This window comes from Odocoileus virginianus, chromosome 24 (assembly GCF_023699985.2).
Source record: "Odocoileus virginianus isolate 20LAN1187 ecotype Illinois chromosome 24, Ovbor_1.2, whole genome shotgun sequence".
Classification (NCBI taxonomy): domain Eukaryota; kingdom Metazoa; phylum Chordata; class Mammalia; order Artiodactyla; family Cervidae; genus Odocoileus; species Odocoileus virginianus.
Genome location: NC_069697.1, coordinates 38,899,148 through 38,919,847, shown reverse-complemented (window position 1 = coordinate 38,919,847; position 20,700 = coordinate 38,899,148). Strand labels below are relative to the sequence as shown.

The 20,700-nt window shown below is 37.1% G+C and overlaps 1 protein-coding gene across 2 annotated transcripts in view; it reads right to left on the bottom strand.

Annotated features, from left to right (window-relative positions):
- Positions 1-20,700, bottom strand: part of CPNE8 (copine 8) — a 261,900-nt gene that overhangs the window by 138,364 nt on the left and 102,836 nt on the right. For both annotated transcript variants that reach the window (XM_070454589.1, XM_070454590.1), the window contains one exon: positions 448-511. In XM_070454589.1, coding sequence (XP_070310690.1) covers positions 448-511 — 64 coding nt within the window. The remainder of the gene's footprint in view (positions 1-447; positions 512-20,700) is intronic.

The following is a 20,700-nucleotide window of genomic DNA, read 5'->3' as shown; positions in this document are numbered from 1 at the left end:
CTTCTCAAGCTAAGAAAATATAACACCATATGTAAATACTGAATTAATTCAGTCAGAAATACAGAAAAACAAGTATGTTACACAAAATGGTTACAGACAAGTGACTAGAAATATTTCTTCAGGATAACATATAAAATCTTCAAATTTTTACAAAAATTTAACTAATGAAATTGACAATTCCTCATAATAACACCACCCCAAAATGATATTAGGTTTTATCTTAACAATTTCTATTCATTAAAAAGACAGTTAAAACTGGACTATAGAATGTAGCCTCTCTAGCTAAAGAACTACCTAAAATAATATTTTTATGAATCACAGAAGTATATAATTTAGTTTTAAATATTTTTGCTAAAATTACTCAAGAAAAATCATTTAAATATAGTTTGAGAAATACCAATTCAAAGTTTTGGAAGTACTGTCTAATCCAAAGGAATATTTACTTACTCGGCAACAGTTTAATTCTTCTGCCGTCAGTATGATTGTGCCACAGTTCTTCCCTGGAATTCCTCTAAAACAACAAAAAGCAGATTTAATCACAATGATATTTCTACTAATATTATATAGCAAATAAATTAATTTTAAACATACATGCTATTTTTATATAACCAAAAAAAGCATGCTACTAATAACTGTGCTCTAATAAAATATATCCCCAGTTTCAAACTTGAGTTTATCCTGGTGCTGCTGCTGCTGCTGAGTCGCTTCAGTCATGTCTGACTCTGTGCGACCCCATAGACAGCAGCCCACCAGGCTCCGCCGTCCCTGGGATTCTCCAGGCAAGAACTCTGGAGTGGGTTGCCATTTCCTTCTCCAATGCATGAAAGTGAAAAGTGAAAGTGAAGTCGCTCAGTCGTGTCCGACTCTTAGCGACCCCATGGACTGCAGCCTACCAGACTCCTCTGTCCATGGGATTTTCCAGGCAAGAGTACTGGAGTGGGTTGCCATTGCCTTCTCCATGAGTTTATCCTACTTACTAATAAATCCACACTTACTAATAGATCCACACTTACTAATAAATCTTTTCAACATGTCAGTACTTTGTCCAAGAATCTCCAGTAGCTTCACACTGTTTATAATAGATAATTAATACAATATATTGCAATATCTATAATATGAGAAATATTGTCCCATGACTTCTAAGATATCTATTATGTGATTACAATGTATTCTTAATTTGGTTTTCAATATTTCTTTCTTCTTTCAATATGGTTATTTATTTGGGCTTATTTTTCCTTTGTGCCAATTCCTACACCTTAGCATACTGCAGTGTGTTAAAACTCTTCCCTGTTGTTCAGTCATCTAGTCATGTCTGACTCTTTGTGACCCCATGGACTGCAACACGCCAGGCCTCCCTGTCCCCCACCATTTCCCGAAGTTTGCCCAAGTTCATGTCTATTGCTTCAGTGATGAAAGTAAAATCTGAAGCTACAAAGAACAGTATAGCATAGGGACCTGGAACGTCAGGTCCATGAATCAAAGTAAATTGAATGTGGTCATGCAGAAGATGGTAAGAATAAACTCTTCCCTATTTTGCCTCAAACTCCATACATCTCCAGATGAAGTTTTACTTGTTCCAGGAAACTTTATCCCAGTCAACCTCACACAAAACTTGGCCTTCTCTGCATTTCTATTGCACTTAAAGCCAGTTCTATAAGTTTACAATTTAATTTTTGCTAAATTATTACAACCCCATGTTTTTAACCCTCTTTCCTCAAGTTGATTATAAAGTCTATAAGAGCAAAATTCATCCTATAAATTCCTTGTAAACCAACAGATTTAAATATCTGTTAATAACAGATAAACAATAACATTGTTTTAGGAAAATATATAATACATAAGCAAAATGATGCAAAGCAACACTTCCACACAATTTTCTCTCTACATGTCTATGGCATATAATATCTATGCTCAAAAACTTCTTGCTGACACCAAAAGCAAAGTGTACTAGTAGAATGCAAGGTATGTTCATAGTTCCCTGCTTTACCTGAGGGAATCTTTCAAAGACTAATCCTAATGATCTAAAGGTATACTTCATGCTTCTTTTTTCCTATCACAAATCATAGTCCACACTCTTCTGCTTTTCTAGGGAACTACAGGTTATTGAATTAGAATAAAATGAGTGTTTTTGTCTTAAAAAATATGATTCATCTCCAATAATCTATGCCAGTTTGCATGTGACATTTTCTCCAGATCTTTATGACTATAAGATAAGTTACTTTATCCTTGCACATTTTTTCTTAGAGTAAAAAAAACATCATTTTTAGTATCCTTCCATCATCAGTAATCAGTTAATTTTTGTAATACCACTGAAGTTTTTTAAAAAAATTCCTTTCTCTGTGAATCACAAGATTTATACTTTCAATATTATGGCAAACTAAAGCATCTTGACTGAACATCTACCTGAAAATAATTTAAAATGCTGAATAAAATTTGCAAATAGTATTTATAAATGCTCTGAAAACCTATCAAAATAAGTAAGGACCAAACAGAAACTGAAGACGTAAAGCCAGAAAAATGAACAGAAGTAAACCCTAGAGTGTTTACTCTTAAGCTTGTTTTTTTTGGTTCCTTAGGGCATAAAAATGAGAACCCTCCTCCCCGCCAAAAGGTGAGGAAGGACTCACAAGGTAGGAAATTCAATAAATAAACAATTTCACAGCATAAAGCTTGGATCACAATAACTATATTGCCTGATTGTAGCATGAATTAGACATAAACATTCTCCTTGACAGGATCTACAAAATAAATCCATGCCTTAAAATGCAGTGATTAATTAAATAGAAAAAATGTCTAATAATAATTCAGACCTCAATCAGGCTTGCTATCTTAATTTTCACTACTAGAGTAGTGACAAACTTCAAACGGAGAATTCAGCTTAATTCAAGTGATCACAGTTACTTGGTAAATGAAAAATCTCTGTGGAAGGGTTTGCATCCAAACTACATCTCAAAATACTATCACATTAAAGTGTAAAAATACATGTGAGCACATTTAAAAATATCTCAAAACCCTAAAGAAAAAATGTTCCATATTCTAGAGTCTCCAGAGAAAGCAGACTTAATCGCTAAAAATACTATGCATAATATACATGACATCCAGTCCTGTCAGACCCTGTGACCCTATGGACTGTAGCCTGCCAGGCTCCTCTGTTCATGGGATTCTCCAGGCAAGAATACTGGAGTGGGTTGCCATGCCCTCCTCCAGAGGATCTTCCCAACCCAGGGATGGAACCTGGGTCTCTTATGCCTCCTGCATTGGCAGGCAGGTTCTTTACCATTAGCACCACCTGGGAAGCTTGTAAGTATGTATACTATACCTAAAACATAAAGAGAAGAAGGGAAATATGAGGAACTAGCAAAGAACAATAAAAATAATCAAGAATATATGGAGAAAAAATAGGACTACTAGAGCTGACTACTGAGAAGAAGCATTGGAAGATAAAAGACAATTGAAAAAGTTTCTTGAATGGTTTCAAAAGAAAATAACTGTTACCCTAGGACTGTATATATCTCTTTTAAGAGCAAGTATGAACCTCAGCTATTTTTAAACAAAATAGAATTCAGTGAATTTATAGCCAAGAATGGGCTTCTGTGGTGGCTTAGTGGTAAAGAATCCGCCTCACTATGCAGAAGATCTAAGTTCAATCCCTAGGTTGGGAAGATCCCTTGGAGAAGGAAATGGCAACCCACTCTAGAACTCTTGTCTAGGATACCCCACGGACAGAGGAATCTGGAGGGCAATAGTCCATGGGGTCACAATAGAGTCAGACACGACTTAGCAACTAAAAACCAACAAAAACATAGGCAAGCACCTTTGTTCAGGAATTTCTGAAAGATGAAGGAGAATAACCAAACATGAGATGAATGAAGAAATAACAAGGGAAGTTGTAAATATGCAAAAAGTTAATAAATATTTACTTAATATCTTAATATTATCAATAAGTCAATAATAGTAATATTAAAAAACTTAAATAACAAATGCAAATGATGATAGCATTGATCAGGAAGCTGAGAATTTAGGTTAAAGTCCCCTGATGTACTTTTATTATTCAGGAAGAAAGTACAAGATGCTTTAAAGTGAATAGAATTTGATAAGTTACATAAAAATATTTACAAATTTCTAGGAAACTAAAATTCTTAAGGACTTTATATCTAAAAGATAAGGAAGATTGTGGAATGATGTTTTAAAAATATAAGCAATTCCAAAGACACTAAAGAAAAAATAGTGGAGCACGTGAGAAGCACTAAATAAGTGATCAAGTTAAATCCAGAGCAACAGTTACAAAAATACACATTAATAAAATAAATGTTGCTGTCGCTGCTATTGTTTAGCTGCTAAGTCATGTCTGACTCTTTTGTGACTGCCAGGCTCCTCTGTTCATAGGACCGTAGCCCGCCAGCCTCCTCTGTTGATGGGACTTCCCAGGCAGGAATACTTGAGTGAGTTGCCATTTCCTTCTTCACGGGATCTTCCTGACAAGATGATCCCAACAGGTATCAAACTCACAACTCCTGCATTGCAGGTGGATTCTTTACCACTGAGCCACCAGGGAAGCTGGTGAACTAAATTCTGCAGATTAAAAACAAACTGTCATTCTGTATAAAGAATAAAATTCATACATAGCTATTTAGAAGACATTAAAATTTAAAGATTTAGAAAATTCAAAAAATGGAAAGTTACACTAAAGGAAACAAAAATGACTAATGCAAACCAGTGTATCTACATTATTGGTAAACATATCTGAAAGTCATCACTGTACAATAATAAAAGGTTCAATTGATTAGGAAAATACAATAATCTCAGTATTACATGCATCTATGCAAAATACATTAAGAACTGACTGTACAAACAAAAGGACAGATACACCATTATGTTGAGCAATTTTACCCTGGTATGCACCACACTGGTCAGTGATCAGTGCTGACAATCACCAGTGATAAGCCACATTGATATCATGTAACACTGATATGATGCAATAAGAAGGGCATTACACCACTGTAATCTTGCCCTTCAAGTTTATAACCACAATCTAGACATATTGAAAATATTAGACAATCCCAATTTGAAAAACATTCTACAAAATACCTGACTAATACTCCTCAAACTGCCAAAGATACCCAAATCATGGAAAGACTAAGAAATTGTCACATAACAGAGAATAGTAGAGGATGACTACATGGAAAAAGGAATCTTGAAGTGAATTCTGATATAGAAAAATGACATTCATGGAAAAACAAGTGAAACTCTAATAAAGTCTGTAGGCTGGTTTAGTTGCTAAGTCACATCCGACTCTTACAACCCCATGGACTATAGACTGCCAGGCTCCTCTGTCCATGGGACTCTCCAGGCAAAAATACTGGAGTGGGTTGCCATTTCCTTCTCCAGAGGATGTTCCTGACCCAAGAATGGAACCCCAGTCTCCTGCATTGCAGGCAGATTCTTTACCAACTGAGCTATGAGGGAAGTGTAGCAACATCGGTATATTGTGACAAACATACCACAGTAATGTAAAATATGGGGTTCCCTGGTGGTTCAGAGGGTAAAGAAATTGCCTGCAATGCAGGAGACCTGGGTTTGATTCCTAGATTAGGAAGATTCCCCCAGAGATGGTAATGGTTACCCACTCCAGTATTCTCACATGGAGAATTCCATGGACACAGGAGCCTGGTTTGTAACAAGTCTATGGGGTTGCAAAGAATTGGGCACGACTAAGCTAAGAACATACACACACAATGCAAAATATGAATATTAAAGGAAAGTGGGTGAGGAATATGCAAAATTCGCTGCAGAATTTTCTCAACATTTTTGTAAAGCTAAAATTCTTATTCAAAACAAGGCAACGTATAAAAAGAAAACCAGGCTGAGTATTCTAGGTTAAAAGTGACAAAAATTAGGACAACTAAACTCAATGTACAATTTTTGACTAAAATTCTAGACTAGAGAATGATAGCTATAAAAATTGGGACAACTGGTGTAATTTGAATATAGAATGTGGAGTATATAACTTCATTATTTTCTTGCAAAGTTTCCTGATTTTGATTATTGAACTATGATTCTATAAAAGAACATGCTTATAAGAAAGGCACATTCATTCTGTTTGCTGTTTCCTTTGAGGTTCAAAAGCCTTTAAACTTAATTAGGTCCCATTTTTAAATTTTTATTATCACTATTCTAGAGGTAGATCAAAAAATAAAATAAAATATATGCAAACAAAGTGACTGACAAGGCATTAATCTCCAAAATACACAAATAGCTCAAACAACTCAGTATCAAATAAGTAAACAACCTAAACAAAATAGGGCAAAGGATCTAAATAGATATTTCTCCAACACAGAGACAGTCAAAAATAACATGAAAAGATGCTCAACATCACTAATTATTCAAAGTGAAAGTGAAGTCGCTCAGTCGTGTCTGACTCTTTGCAACCCCATAGGCTACCAGGCTCTTCCCTCCATCGATGGGATTTTCCAGGCAAGAGCACTGGAGTGGGTTGCCATTTCCTTCTCCATTTCTTTATCCACTAAGTATAAGATTTCCTTATCCACTAATCATTAGATAAACACAAATCAAAATTACAATGAGGTATTACCTCACATCAATCAGAACACTGTTCTGTCACTAAGTCATGTCTGACTCTTTATGACCCCATGGACTGCAGCCACTAGGCTTCCCTATCTTTCACTATCTCCAAGAATTTCCTCAGATTCATGCCCGTTGAGTTGATGATGCTATCTAAACATCTCAACTTCTGCTGGTCCCTTCTCCTTTTGCCTTCAATCTCTCCCAGCATCAGAGTCTTTTCCAGTGAGTTGGCTCTTGATATCAGGTGGCCAAAGAATCAGAAATTCAGCTTCAGCATCAGTCACTCCAATAAATATTCAGGGTTGATTTCCTTTAGGATTGACTGGTGTGATCTCCTTGCAGTGCAAGGGAATCTCAAGAGTCTTCTGTAGCACAAAAATTTGAAAGCATTTATTCTTCAATGCTTAGCCTTCTTTACAGTTCAACTCTCAAATTTGTACGACTACTGAACCATAGCTTTGACTTAACAGAATTTTGTCAGCAAAAAAAATGTCTCTGCTTTTTAATAAGCTGTCTAGGTTTGTCATAGCTTTCTTTCCAAGGATCAAGTGACTTTTAACTTCATGACTGCAGACACTATCTGCAGTGATTTTGGAGCCCAAGAAAATAAAATTGGTCACTGTTTTCACTTTCCCCCCTTCGATTTGCCATGAAGTGATGGGATCAGATACCATGATCTTACTTTCCTTAATGTTGAGTTTTAAGCCAGCTTTTTCACTCTCCTCTTTCACCCTGATCAAGAGGCTCTTTAGTTCCTCTTTACTTTCTGCCATTATAGTGCCATTATAGTGTCATATACCACTATAATGCAACCTCATCTACATATCTGAGGTTGTTGATATTTCTCCCAGAAATCTTGATTTCAGCATGTGATATATCCAGCTCAGCATTTCACATGAAGTACTCCGCATAGAAGTTAAATAACCAGAATGACAATATATTAGCCTTGACATTCTCCTTTCCCAGTTTTAAACTAGTCAGTTGTTCCATGTCCGGATCTAACTGATTTGTACAGGTTTCTCAGGAGACAGGTATGGTGGTCTGGTATTCCCATTTCTTTAATATTTTTCACAGCTATTTTGTGATCCACACAGTCAAAGTCTTTAACATAGTCAATGAAGCAGAGTAGATGATTTTCTAGAATTCCCTTGTTTCTCTATGATACGACGAACGCTGGCAATTTGATCTCCACTTCCTCTACCTCTTCTAAAGCCAGCTTGTACATCTCAAAGTTCTCAGTTCATGTAATGCTAAAGCCTTGCTTGGAAAACTTTGAGCATGGCCTTACTAGCATATGAAATGAGTGTAACTGAATGATAATTTGAACATCTTTGGCATTGCCCTTCTTTGGGACTAGAATGAACACTGAGCTTTTCCAGTCCTGTGGCCACTGCTGAGTTTTCCAAATTGGCTGACATATTGAGGGCAGCACTTTAGCAGCACCACCTCTTAGGATTTTAAATAGCTCAGCTGGAATTCCATCACCGCAACTATCTTTGCTTAAAGTAATCTTCCTAAGGTGTCAGTTGACTTCACACTTCAGGACGCCTGGTTATCCAGGTCATTAAGATCTTTTCTGTATAGTTCTTCTGTGTATTCTTTTCACCTTTTCTTAATCTCTTCTGCTTCTGTTAAGTCTTGAGTTCTAAGTGAAAGATGAAAACTTGTCCTTTAATTATACATGTTTTATAAATGGACTCTATACCATTTAATTTGATCACCTATAGGCCTGAGAAAAATTACTTGTTTTTCTTATTACAAGCCGGTTTCAGGTCAGCCAGGTTTGTAGGTATCCTATTTAAATACGAATTGTTAGTAGAGGGCTTTTGATTGATACCTCTGAAAATATTAATGCTATGGATAAGTTGAACATAGTTTATTCACTGAATTTAGAAATTTATTTTGTACTCCAATGGCAAATCCAAGTACAAATCACTTTCTACTCCAAGGCCAAGCTTCCCTGTTACTCCAGGTATCACCTGACTACCTACTTTTGCATTCCAATCCCCTATAATGAAAAGAACATATTCTTTTTCTTTTTTTTTTGATGATACTTCTAGAAGGTCTTGTAGGTCTTCCTATAACTGGTCAATCTCAGCTTGTTCAGCATTAGTGGTTGGCGCATAGACTTAGACTACTGTGATGCTGAATGGACTGCCTTGGATACAAACCAAGATCATTATATCGTTATTGAGACTGCATGGAAGTGCTGCATTTTGGACTCCTCTGTTCACTATGAGGGTTACTCCATTTCTACTAAGGGATTCTTGCCCACAGTGGTGGATATAATGGTCATCTGAATTAAACTCACCAATTCCTGTCCATTTTAGTTCACTGATTCCTAAGATGTTAATCAACTACAAAAAGAAAGAAAGAAACAAACACGTGGAGTCTAAACATGTGACTAAACAACCAGTGGTTGACTGAAGAAATAAAAAGTTCATCAAAAAATAGCTGGAGATGAATATAAATGGAAACACAATACTCCAAAATCTATTGGCACAATAAAAGCAGTTATAAGAAGGAAGTTTATATTAATACAAACCTATCTTGTAAAGCAAGAAAAAAACCTTAAGTAAAGAATGTAACTTTATGTGTAAAGCAACTATAAAATAAAGAACAAACAAAACCCAGAGATAATAGAAGGGAAAAAAATAATCAGACAAGAAAACAAATAAAGGAATCCAAATTGGGATGGAACAATAAAAACTGTTGCTCTTTGTAGATGACATGATACTGTGTATAAAAAATCCTAGGAGATACTTTCTATTTTCTTCTTTTTAATATTGTTCTCATGCTGTTCGTTATCATTCTTTCCATTTTTATTTTTCATAACCCACTATTTCCATTTTTAAAGCATCTTCCTTTTGAATAAATTCATTTTATGTTTTCTTCTATTTCTACAGTACTATTTAGTTATACTGCAATGGTGCAATCCTAACTCTTAATATCAAACACAGAAAAAGAATCTAAAAAGCATGGGTATATGTACATGTATAACTGATTCACGTTGCTATACACCTGAAACCTCTAAGACATTGTAAATCAACTGTACTCCAATTAAAAAAAAACTTTCAAATAAATAAAAAATTAAAAAATCACGTTTGTCAAAAATTTTTTCAAAAATTTGCTTGTGATAAACTAGATCTATCCGTCTACCTATATAACCATTATGTTGCTAATACTGCTAAAAGTATACTTTGCATTTGTAATACAGTAAAACACCATATGTAGAAACAATATAATCTAAAAATTCTAAATCCTAAGAAGCAAAGTTCGAAGTGTGCAAAACAGACATTTAGTGAACTTAACAAAAAAGAAGCATAATAATGTAACTGTTTGTCTGGAAAATTCAGTCCAACATTTATTGAATTCTTTTATTTACAAGATACAACAGATCTCTACCATACAGAGGGTACAGTGGCTTATTTTAAAGTCTTTTCACAGCTGTTACATGAAGAAAGGGGTGGGAGACGGAAGTAGTCAGCCTCTTGATTGAATTGTAGAAGGTTGTTCAGGTGCTTTGCACCAGCATGCTGAAGAACCTGCATGTATCATGGTTCTTAGTATCTTCTGCTTCTGTTAGGTCCATACTGTTTCTGTTCTATATTGTGCCCATCTTTGTATGAAATATCTCCTTGGTATCTCTAATTTGATCTCTTGTCTTTTCCATTCTATTGTTTTCCTGTATTTCCTTGATTTGTTTACTTAGGAATGCTTTCTTATATCTCCTTATATATATCTTTCTTATATTTTTTGGAAATCTGCATTCAGATGGGTATATCAGATGAGTATATTCAACCTTTATTTGTATATTAGTTTCACCAGAGTCCTTGTTTCAGTGCATCCTCTGATGAACCTCATAATGGTGCTATAACAGAAATTACTGTATGCATAAGCTGGAAGAATAACTAATAACTAAATAAGAACACTCTTTTCCACTCCTGTGGTCACTGCTGAGTTTTCCAAATTTGCTGGTGTATTGCGTGCAGCACTTTCACAGCATCATCTTTCAGGATTTGAAATAGCTCAACTGGAATTCCATCACCTCTACTAGCTTTGTTTGTAGTGATGCTTTCCTAAGGTCCACTTGACTTCACATTCCAGGATGTCTGGCTGTAGGTGAGTGATCACACCACTGTGATTATCTGGGTCGTGAAGATCTTTTTTGTACAGTTCTGTGTATTCTTGCCACCTCTTCTTAATATCTTCTGCTTCTCTTAGGTCCAAACCATTTCTGTCCTATATGGAGCCCATCTTTGCATGAAATGTTCCCTTGGTATCTCTAATTTTCTTGAAAGAGATCTCTAGTCTTTCCCATTCTGTTGTTTTCCTCTATTTCTTTGCACTGATTGCTGAGGAAGGCTTTCTTATCTCTCCTTGCTATTCTTTGCAACTCTGCATTCAAATGGGAATATCTTTCCTTTTCTCCTTTGCTTTTCGCTTCTCTTCTTTTCACAGCTATTTGTAAGGCCTCCTCAGACAGCCATTTTACCTTTTTGCATTTCTTTTCCATGGGGATGGTCTTGATCCCTGTCTCCTGTACAATGTAATGAACCTCCATAGTTCTTCAGGCACTCTGTCTATCAGATCTAATCCTTTGAATCTGTGTCACTTCCACCATATAATCATAATGGATTTGATTTAGGTCATACCTGAATGGTCTAGTGGTTACCCCTACTCTCTTCAGTTTAAGTCAGAATTTGGCAATAAGGAGTTCATGATCTGAGCCACAGTCAGCTCCCAGTCTTGTTTTTGCTGACTGTATAGAGTTTCTCCATCTTTGGCTGCAAAGAATATAATCAATCTGATTTCGGTGTTGACCATCTAGTGATGTCCATGTGTAGAGTCTTCTCTTGTATGATTGGATGAAGGTGTTTGCTATAACCTGTGCGTTCTCTTGCCAAAACTCCATTAGCCTTTTCCCTGATTCATTCCGTACTCCAAGGTCAAATTTGCCTGTTACTCCAGGCATCTCTTGACTTCCTACTTTTGCATTACAGCCCCTATAACGAAAAGGACATCTATTTTGGGTGTCAGTTCTAAAAGGTCTTGTAGGTCTTCATAGAACCATTCAACTCCAGCTTCTTCAGGGTTACTGGTTGGGCATAGGCTTGGATTACCGTGATAATAAGTGGTTTGCCTTGGAAACGAACAGAGATCATTCTGGCATTTTTGAGATTGCATCCAAGTATTGCATTTCGGACTCTTTTGTTGACCATGATGGCTACACCATTTCTTCTAATGGATTCCTGCCCACAGTCGTAGGTATAATTCTGAGTTAAATTCACCCATTCCAGTCCATTTTAGTTTGCTAATTCCTAGAATGTCAATGTTCACTCTTGCCATCTCCTGTTTGACCACTTCCAACTTGCCTTGATTCATTGACCTAACATTCCAGGTTCCTATGCAGTATTGCTCTTTACAGCACCGGACCTTGCTTCTATAACCAGTCACATCAACAACTGGGTATTGCTTTGCTTCGGCTCCATCCCTTCATTCTTTCTGGAGTTATTTTTCCACTGATCTCCAGTAGCATATTGAACACCTACCGACCTGGGGAGTTCCTCTTTCAGTATCCTATCATTTTGCCTTTTCATACTGTTCATGGGGTTCTCAAGGCAAGAATACTGAAGCAGTTTGCCATTCCCTTCTCCAGTGGACCACATTCTGTTAGAGACATTACTTTACTAACAAAGGTCCATATAGTCAAGGCTATGGTTTTTCCAGCGGTCATGTATGGATGTGAGAGTTGGACTGTGAAGAAAGTTGAGCACCAAAGAATTGATGCTTTTGAATTGTGGTGTTGGAGAAGACTCTTGAGAGTCCCTTGGACTGCAAGGAGATCCAACCAGTCCATCCTAAATGTGATCAAACTCAGTGTTCATTGGAAGGACTGATACTGAAGCTGAAACTCCAATATTTTGGCCACCTCCTGTGAAGAGTTGACTCATTGGAAAAGACCTGATGCTGGGAGGGATTGGGGGCAGGAGGAGAAGGGGACGACAAAGGATGAGATGGCTGGATGGCATCACCGACTCGATGGACATGTTTCAGTAAACTCTGGCAGTTGGTAATGGACAGGGAGGCCTGGTGTGCTGCGGTTCATGGGGTCACAAAGAGTCAGACACGACGGAGTGACTGAACTGATCTGAAATATGAACACCCTAGTAATGCTCAAAATTCTCCAGCCAGGCTTCAACAATACATGATCCATGAGCTTCCAGATGTTCAAGCTGGATTTAGAAAAGGCAGAGCAACCAGAGATCACATTGCCAACATCTTCTGGATCATAGAAAAGCAAGGTAATTCCAGAAAATCATCTATTTCTGCTTTATTGACTACACCAAAGCCTTTGACTGTGTGGATCACAATAAATTGTGGAAAATTCTGAAAGAGATGGGAATACCAGACCACCTGAACTGCCTCTTGAGAAACCTGTGTGCAGGTCAGGAAGCAACAGTTAGAACTGGATATGGAACAACAGACTGGTTCCAAACAGGAAAAAGAGTACGCAAGGCTGTATATTGTCACCATGCTTATTTAAATTATATGCAGAGTACATCATGTGAATCACTGGGATGGATGAAGCACACGCTGGAATCAAGATTTCTGGAAGAAATATAAATAACCTCAGATATGCAGATGACACCACCCTTATAGCAGAAAGTGAAGAAGAACTAAAGAGCCTCTTGATTAAAGTGAAAGAGGAGAGTGAAAAAGTTGGCTTAAAGCTCAACACTCAGAAAACTAAGATCATGGCATCCAGTCCCATCACTTCACGGCAAATAGACGGGGAAACAGTGGAAACAGTGGCAGAATTTATTTTTGGGGCTCCAAAACCACTGCAGATGGTGACTGCAGCCATGAAATTAAAAGATGCTTACTCCTTGGAAGAAAAATTATGATCAACCTAGACAGCATATTAAAAAGCAGAGACGTTATTTTGCAAACAAAGATCTGTCTAGTCAAGGCTATGGTTTTTCCAGTAGTCATGTATGGATGTGAGAGTTGGACTATAAAGAAAGCTGAGCACTAAAGAATTGATGCTTTTAAACTATGGTGTTGGAGAAGACTCTTGAGAGTCCCTTCAACTGCAAGAGACCCAACCAGTCCATCCTAAAGGAAATCAGTAGTGAATACTCATTGGAAGGACTGATGCTGAAGCTGAAACTCCAATACTTTGGCCACCTCATGTGAAGAGTTCACTCATTGGAAAAGACCCTGATGCTGGGAGTGATTGGGGGCAGGAGGAGAAGGGGTTGACAGGATGAGATGGCTAGATGGCATCACCGACTCGATGGACATGAGTTTGATTAATCTCTGGGAGCTAGTGATGGACAGGGAGGCCTGGCGTGCTGCGATTCATGGGGTCGCAAAGAGTCAGACACGACTGAGTGACTGAACTGAACTGATACTCTAGGTGAACACAAGCATCTACAACAGAAGGCTGAAATGACCCATCACTCCTAAAGCTTACTGATCAGTGATAAGCCTGGAAATGAATGATTTTCTTTTTGTCGGAATATGGTACACCCATCCACTCAGCCTGGAAATGGATGATCCTTTCTTTGTAAGAATATGGCACATCCATCCACTCAGTTACTTGTATAAGAAATCTTTAAGTCATCCTTGAAATCTTCCTCTTCAACCAAGACTATCAACTTATCAACAATCAAGGCTATGATGATATAATGAGTAATCAATGGAGAACTAAGATAACACTTATGAAAACAATAGCTCAGACCTGGTCAGAATACAGTCACAAATTACTTTTGTGGAAAAGTCTTAAGCCATGCTCATTTTTCACAATTTGAAAAATAGTTTTTCACCACAAAAAAAAAAAGTTGCAAAAAATGTTCTTTGGAATGGATAAATCTCCAATATTTAACTTTTCATACATGATGTTCTTTCCATCATTTTTTCAGAAACAGAAAGTGAAAGTGGAAGTGAAGTCGTGTCTGACTCTTTGCTACACCATGGACTGTAGGCCACCAGGCTCCTCTGTCCGTGGGATTTCCCAGGCAAGAATACTGGAGTTGGTTGCCATTTCCTTCTCCAGGGGATCTTCCCAACCCAGGGTTCAAACCCGGGTCTCCTGCATTGCAGGCAGACGCTTTAACCTCTGAGCCACCAGGGAAGCCCTGAGAAACAGAGCCCATTCTAAAAAACAACCTGCATGACCAAAAAAGAAAAAAATCAGCCTTCAAAGTATGTTTTTAACCTGTTCATTTCTCCTTATCTTCTTAGTCTGAAGTACTTGTCACCTCCAAACTATATTATTTCATCAATAATTAAATAGCTGATAATTTTCTTAACCACCCACAATCTTTTTCCACAAAGAAGTGAATGAACATCTTTGCATAAAAGTCATGAATTTTTCAACTGCATCTATGATAAATTCAAATTATTAAAAACAGCCTATTTTTCAGTCTGTACCCTAATTTTCATAGCTTAAGTGTATGCTATAGCCTTTCAGTCATGTCTCACTCTTTGTGACCCCATAGACTGAAAGCCCATCAGGTTTCTCTGTTCATGGAATTCTCCAGGCAAGAATACTGGAATGGGTTGCCACGCCTTTCTCCATTTCATAGTTTATATCAATACATAATTATATTGTTTGTCATTATTCTTTAATGACTAAATGGCAAACTCCATGAGGGAGCAAGGAAGGAAGATTATTGAGTGAGTCAATTTAAGAGACTTTTCTTAAAAGATATTGTCTATATTTAATAATGACAAAAACATTAATAATAAACACTATTAAGTGTTTATTAAATTCCAGTGTTCTCCATGACAAATGTATAATATTAAGTATTGCTACTTCTTACAACAATCCTTTTGAAAGTGTGTTATTCATATGTTTCAGATGAGGAAACTGGAGCTCAGGAATTGTAAGTAATTTGCTCAAATTATATACCTAATAAATTATGAAACTCAGGTCTGATAGCCCTCAAAGTTTATGTATTATCGACTTCACTATGGTGGCTATTTACTTACCTATAGACTAAATTCTTCATATTAAAAATGTGACATATATATATATATATATATCAGTTCAGTTCAGTTCAGTTCAGTTCAGTTGCTCAGTCATGTCTGACTCTTTGCTACTCCATGAATCACAGCACACCAGGCCTCCCTGTTCATTACCAACTGCCGGAGTTTACTCAAACTCATGTCCATAGAGTTGGTGATGCCATCCAGCCATCTCATCCTCTGTTGTCCCCTTCTCCTCCTGCCACCAATCCCTCCCAGCATCAGGGTCTTTTCCAACGAGTCAACTCTTCGCATGAGGTGGCCAAAGTACTGGAGTTTCAGTTTCAGCATCAGTCCTTCCAATGAACACCGAGGACTGATCTCCTTTAGGATGGACTGGTTGGATCTCTTGCAGTCGAAGGGACTCTCAATAGTTTTCTCCAACACCACAGTTCAAAAGCATCAATTCTTTGGCACTCAGCTTTCTTCACAGTCCAACTCTCACATCCATACACGACCAGTGGAAAAACCAAAGCCTTGACCAGACAGACCTTTGTTGGCAAAGTAATGTCTCTGCTTTTTATTATGCTATCTAGGTTGGTCATAACTTTCCATATATATATATATATATATATATATATATGCATATATATATACATATATATATGTACACACACATATATAAAACACAGATGTATCAATTTTGTAATATTACATAGAAAGTAGCAGAGTTGGGACTTAAAACATCATCTGATTCCCAGCCCCAACAAAATAAGCCAAACAGAGTAACTGTATCAATCTAATTTTTAGAGAACTTAATAAAGTCAAGAAGACTTTTAAAGTCAAAATTTCATCCCAAGTTGACTACATTTTCACATGCAAAAGTTGCACAAAAAAGACATGCACTGCTTTATTGTAAATTTGTATGTGGCTCACCTTTAAGACTAACCATTCTTCTATCTTTCTATGTGCTTCCCTTCTTCCTCATGTTGATTCTTGATCTTTACATACACTCACGGCCTCAGCATAGCATTCAGGGCAAGGCTACATTTGAGCCAGATCTCTAAGTCAATGCTTTAAGGTTCTGAGGTCTCCCTCAAGCCCTATTCTTTTATTTGAATCTTCTGCCTTACTTCCAAGCTCTCCTTCTGGTTTATTCCTCTTCCCAGATTTCTCCTGTTGAACTTAAGTATACAATGGGCTCTAACTTGGAACTCTATGTTAGAACTGAGATTCCATTATCAATCAGAGGACTAAAAGCTACTCTGCCAATTATCACCTACCTTCAATTTCCTATCTCTGTACTCTTCACACCTCTTAGTATACTCATGAAGCCCTCTTGGATTCCTCCTTTATTTTCTACTCATTGCCAGATCACAAGCTGCTATAGTCAACTTACAAAGAACATAACCTTTCCCTGTAGCCAAAAGATGATTCCATAACCCCTGGAATTTCCAGTCTTCCCCAGAGTAAGAATCTTCTTTCTAACCACAACTCGTCACTACCTTTTTACTTGATTCTTTCATTTGGAATCAGTCAAGTCTGGATGTGAGTAACAGGAACAAACAGCTATATTACATCATGAATATAGTAAATGCTTTCCTTCCAGAGGAGACAATGGCAATCATTATCAAACTGGTGCTGATTCTAGTATTTTGGAAGGTTTTGCAGTACCATGAATGAGATATCTAAAGATAGAGATTCTCTGACAGATTTCTCTAAAGAAAACTGGCTATAATCTCACAGCATGAGAAAACACACTGCTGAGTGGGTTTAATGGTACATAATAAAGGGATGACGTAAAGAGAGAAGTTGATGAGTCATAGGAAGACAGAGCAAATGTTGCAGATAAATTAAGCAGCACAAGACTCACTTCAGGAGTTCACAGAAAAGATTAAAGTGTAGGATGGAATATAAAAAAAGGTAAAAAATGGGTTTGCTCAGACATGAATCCAACAGAAAACACTGTTGGGAATTATGAAAATTGTGAGATACTATGAATTCTTCAACATCAATTTTTTAAAATTCCACATAAAATTTCCTATAAAATGCTAACAATTAATTCTATTCTCATTAAAAATGAGAAAAATCTACTTTCAAAAGTGGCAGTAGTAACTAAAACACAGAAAATGAATAGATAAGTTTATATTCAAATTCTGATTATTTAATAGGTTATCAAGCTATGTCCAAGAAACCATTTTTCCTTTGTAGTCAACATAACAATTTTCAAAGTCTTGATTAATAATAAATAATTTAAAGCTCTAGCATTGTTCAGTCACTCAGTCATGTCTTACTCTTAGCCACGCCATGGACTGCAGCATGCCAGGCTTTCCTGTCCTTTGCCATCTCCCAGAGCTTGCTCAAAACTCATGTCCATTGAGTCAATGATGCCATCCAACCATCTCATCCTCTGTCAACCTCTTTTTGTCCTGCCTTCAATCTTTCCCAGCATCAGGGTCTTTTCTAATGAGTCAGCTCTTCACATCAGTGGCCAAAGTACTGGAGTTTCACCTTCAGTGTTAGTCCTTCTAACGAATAATCAGGATTGACTGGTTTGAGCTCTTTGTTGTACAAGGGACTCTCAAGAGTCTTCTCTAAAACTGACAGTCAAAAGCATCAATTTTCCAGCACTCAGTCTTCTTTATGGTCCAACTCTATATGGACCTTTGTCAACAAACGGATGTCTTTGCTTTTTAATATTCTGCCTAGGCTGGTCTTAGCTTTTATTCCAAGGAGCAGGCATCTTTTAATTTTGTGGCTGCAGCCACCAACTGCAGTGATTTTGGAACCCAAGAAAATAAAGTCTGTCACTGTTTTCATTGTTTCCCTGTCTATTTGACATGAAGTGATGGGACAAGATAACATGATCTTCATTTTTTGAATGTTGAGTTGTAAGCCAGCTTTTTCACTCTCCTTTCATATTCATCAAGAAGCTCTTTGGCTCCTCTTCACTTTCTGCAATAAGGGTGGTGTCATCTGCATATCTGAGGTTACTGGTATTTCTCCCAGGAACCCTGATTTCAGCTTGTGCTTCATAAAGCCTGGCATTTCACATGATGTAGTCTTCATATAAGTTAAATAAGCAGGGTAACAATATACAGCCTAGACGTACTCCTTTTCCAATTTGGAACCAGTCCATTGTTCCATGTCCAGTTCTAACTGATGCTTCTTGACCTGCATACAGGTTTCTCAGGAGGCAGGTAAGGTGGTATGGTATGCCCATCTCTTTAAGAATTTTCCACAGTTTGTTGTCATCCACACAGTCAAAGAATTTGGAGTAGTCAATGAAGAAGCAGCATGTGTCCTTCTGGAATTCACTTGCTTTTTCTATGATCCAACAGACATTGGCAATTTGATTCTGGTTCCTCTGCCTTTTCTAAATCCAGCTTAAACATCTGGAAGTTCTTCATTCATGTAGTTTTGAAGCCTGGCTTCGTGAATTTTGAGCATTACTTTGCTAGCATGTGAAATGAGTGCAATTGTGTGGTAGTTTGAACATTATTTGGCATTGCCCTTCTTTGGGACTGGAATGAATACTGAGGTTTTCCAGTCCTATGGCCACTGCTGAGTTTTCCAGATTTGTGGCATATTGAGTGCAGCACTTTAACAGCACGATCTTTTCGGATTTGAAATAAGTCAGTTGGAATTCCATCACCTCTACTACCTTTGTTCATGGTAATGCTTTCTAAGGCCCACTTGACTTCACACTCCAAGATGTCTGGCTCTGAGTGATCACACCATCGTGGTTATTTGTGTCATGAAGATCTTTTTTGTATAGTTTTTCTGTGTATTCTTGCCACCTCTTCTTAATATCTTGTTTCTGTTAGGTCCAAACCGTTTCTGTCCTTTATCGTGCCCATCTTTGCATGAAATGTTCCCTTGGTATCTCTTGAAAAGATCTCTAGTCTTTCCCATTCTATTATTTTCCTCTATTTCTTTGCATTGTTCCCTTAGGAAGGCTTTCTTATCTCTCCTTGCTACTCTTTGGAACTCTGTATTCAGATGGGTATATCTTTCCTTTTCTCATTTGCCTTTAACTTCTTTTCTCAGCCATTTGTAAGGTCACCTGAGACATGCATTTTGCCTTTTTGTATTTCTTTTTCTTCTGGATGGTTTTGACCACTGCCTCCTGTAAAATGCCCTGAACCTCCCTCCATATTTCTTCAGGCACTCTACCAGATCTAATCCCTTGAATCTGTTTTTTACTTCCATTGTATAATTATAAGGGATTTGACTGAGGTAATACTGATTGGACTAGTGATTTTCCCTACTGAATTCAATTTAAGTGTGAATTTTGCCTTAAGGAGTTCATGATCTGAGCCACAGTCAGCTTCTGGTCTTGTTTTGGCTGACTGTATAGAGCTTCTCCATCTTCAGCTGCAAAGAGTATAGTCAATCTGATTTCAGCATTGAGCCTCTGGCGATGTCCATGTGTAGAGTCTTCTCTTGTGTTGTTGGAAGAGGATGTCTGCTCTACTAAATTTCAGTCCCTTGGCACTGGTCATACTAAAATTCCAGTCCTTTGGCACTGGTCATACTAAAATTCCAGATTTCATATTTAACATCATTTTCAAAAAGGCCATCTCTGAAGGTATATTATAACACAATTGCAACTAAGAAGCGACAGACATTCTTCTCAATATCTTAGCCAAAAATAATTTAAACTAGGCCATTTATAGAGAAGAAAACAAGGGAATATTTTCAATAACAGAATATAAATGAGATACTATTTGGAAAACACAACTCTAATCTAAAACACTAAATAATTTGGATGATGTTACTTAAGATAAATAATATATGGGACACAAGACTTTTAAAGTTCACAAGGAGCCATTTGTATCAATTGCAGGTAGATTATCTGCCTCAGGAGGTGTCCTGTGCTACTATTCTTGAGCCTATACCTAACCACACAGAAAAAAATTGTCTAACTCTTGAACTAAATTGCCAAAGGTAATAGCTGCAGGAGAGTTTACAAATTCTCTATCTTCAGCTATGAGAAATAGACCATGAAAACATCTTTAATGACCATCCTACAATATTATCTTTGCCCTAGATAGCTAAGTCATGCTAGAGCTGTTCACAATGGAGGTGAAAGATGGGAGAAAGCAAAATGGACTATGAGAAGTAGATGTAAGATCT